General features: G+C 30.0%; 1 protein-coding gene across 1 annotated transcript; it reads right to left on the bottom strand.

Moving 5' to 3' along the window:
• Positions 1-20: 20 nt before the first annotated feature.
• LOC108689446 (INO80 complex subunit B) lies at positions 21-2,166 on the bottom strand. Its single transcript, XM_018196207.1, has 6 exons — positions 1,781-2,166; positions 1,482-1,647; positions 979-1,162; positions 549-782; positions 274-446; positions 21-188 (listed from the first exon to the last, which is right to left on the bottom strand). Exons 1-6 carry the CDS (start codon positions 1,824-1,826, stop codon positions 56-58), a joined length of 936 nt encoding a protein of 311 aa, XP_018051696.1. The 5' UTR covers positions 1,827-2,166; the 3' UTR covers positions 21-55.
• Between the last annotated feature and the right edge of the window lie 212 nt (positions 2,167-2,378).

Raw genomic sequence — 2,378 nt, 5'->3', positions numbered from 1 at the left:
TATATATATATGTGTGTATATTAAAATTTATGGAAAAAAGTTTGTATCATCTAGTTCACCTAGTTAAAAGGAGATTGACTTTATAACACTTTAAACTACACAATGGTATTCCGGTTTTCGAACATGAATATCTTTTGAGATTTTTACATTGCTTTACCCCGCAAAGGATTTGTTTTGGCGGACTTTTCCTAAAATATTGAATTAAGGATACATAAATGTTGCGTCCTAAATATGTCAGTATAGAAAATGATAATAACAATAATTCTGTCATACTCTTTGGCAGAAGAAAGTGGAAAATTTTCACCGGGAGGTAAAGATATAGAACTTCCTTCAATCGTTAAGCGATACGTCACTAATGGTACTTGTCGTTTAGATAATCTTCCCTTACTGATAACTTTGGATGCTTTAGATTCTTGCTTCTTAAGCAATCTTTCCATTGTCTTTTTCTATAAAAATAATTCAAAAAGGTTTTCATTTCATACAATTTACCCATTATTAAACCCATTATTAATGTTTGTCATCAGAGAAAGCTTTTTGTTATTCGCTACCTTATCTTTTTCTCTTTTTTCATCAGCAAGTTGTTTCCGTTTCAGAGACTTTAGAGCAGCCTTCTGTATAGCTTCGGCAGTCATGACTTTTTCTTTGTAACCAGTAGGTAACGACATGAGTTGTTCGACACCTGGATTCGGCTCTGTATCAGTCTTTCTTTCGAACATTGCTCTTTGTCGTGCTGTCATTAACTTTGGATCTTTTGGCTTAATTTTTTTTAATTCGTCATCAACCTAGAATAAAATACAATAAAAAGTCCCTCCCTCTCTCTCTCTCTCTCTCTCTCTCTCTCTCTCTCTCTCTCTCTCTCTATTTCATTATCTTATTAGACTTATCATTGAACATGATCAGACATAATGATATGGGAATACTAAATGTCATACAATTGTTTTTGGTTTATTACAATAAACAAAAAAGAGGAAAATATACCTCCTCCAGTTTACCAGATTCAATGGCGTCAAGCCATCTTTCTTCTTCGCTGCTAGTTCCACTATCTTTACCTTTGTTACCTTTTGGAATTTTTTTTTTTGCAGCTGTTTTCGGAGAAGGTGCAGTACTTATTGCAGCTGTATTCAAACCACATGTTTTTAATATTTTTTCACGTTTATCCAAACTAGAAAATAATAAAAATTATTGCATATGTGTGTATCATGTGTATATATAATTTATAGGAATATTCTTAAAATTAAACGTGATATATTGCTACAAAAAAATTAATGAAAATCATTTTTTTCTTAGCAAAAGATATTGATAAAAGTCATTACTTATTCAAACTTGACATAACACATATTTTTATAATTAATTTTGAAATTGAAACTCTTAAATAGAAATTAGCTGAAGAATGTAATTTTGTATAATTGATTTCTTTAGCTTTCTGAAATACAATGCACAAAAAAAAGTATAAGAAAATAAACACTATATAATACACATACCTCCGTTCATCTTCTTTTTTCATTTTTATTCGAAAGCTTTTCTTCCGATCAGCATCGGTTGAGATTTCTACAAAGGCATCGCTGTCATCGTGGATAAGCTTTTTTTTCTTGTGCTTTTTATGTTTATGTTTCTTATGTCTTTTCTGCGGCGAGACATCATTTGTATCTAACAAAATTCAATTAACAAAATCAAAATTGAATGAATCTTAACATAAATTATTACATTATATATTATTGTTATAACATGTACATTACATATGCATACAAAATTGATGTAAATACATTGAATATACAATTACCTAAATTTATCTCCTCTTCCGTACTTACATCTCTCGGCTTACCCATTAGATCAAAAAGCTAAATGATTTATCTGTCACACACCAAGATTGAAATTGCGTAAGGATAAATATGTGGACCTATTCACTCTGATTTGGGAAATTAGAAAATGTATGTATTATATATCATGTACTCGTAAATATAAACACCAAAATGATAATTAAAGTTGCGTGATATAGAGATAACTGTATTAAAATTGTTTCGATATTTTCTGATATTTTTTAAGGTTAGGAAATTTCATTGCGTTGTAGACTGTATGTGCAGCACGGAAAATCTATAGTTTACGTTACATATATTATACATTTTCAGCACTGGCAATGAATTTTGGAACACAGCCATAATTGTACTGAGTCAAAGCGACACAGTCATCATGTCATCTTTGTTTAATATTGGTAAAACAATAAGGATGTAATGATCCATTGTCATCACATCATGTCATTTGTGTCACTTATTGGAAGGCACACAAAATAATCTGTTCAACTTGTTTACACTTCTTTACACTTAAATTGAGATATATATATATATATTAGGTGTAGTAAAAAGAAATCCATTATTTTTGCA

Source organism: Atta colombica, unplaced genomic scaffold (genome assembly GCF_001594045.1).
Source record: "Atta colombica isolate Treedump-2 unplaced genomic scaffold, Acol1.0 scaffold105, whole genome shotgun sequence".
Lineage (NCBI taxonomy): Eukaryota > Metazoa > Arthropoda > Insecta > Hymenoptera > Formicidae > Atta > Atta colombica.
The sequence above is the reverse complement of the archived record's forward strand: the minus strand, read 5'-3'. Positions and strand labels throughout refer to the sequence as shown.

Bases quoted from the DNA above. Each gene is read 5' to 3' on its own strand.
- LOC108689446 (XM_018196207.1), bottom strand. From the start codon at position 1,826: ATGGGTAAGCCGAGAGATGTAAGTACGGAAGAGGAGATAAATTTAG. The intron at 1,648-1,780 runs GTAATTGTATAT...GAATTTTGTTAG, and splicing joins GGAAGAGGAGATAAATTTAG to ATACAAATGATGTCTCGCCG. The intron at 447-548 runs GTAGCGAATAAC...TTATTTTTATAG, and splicing joins AAAAAAGAGAAAAAGATAAG to AAAAAGACAATGGAAAGATT.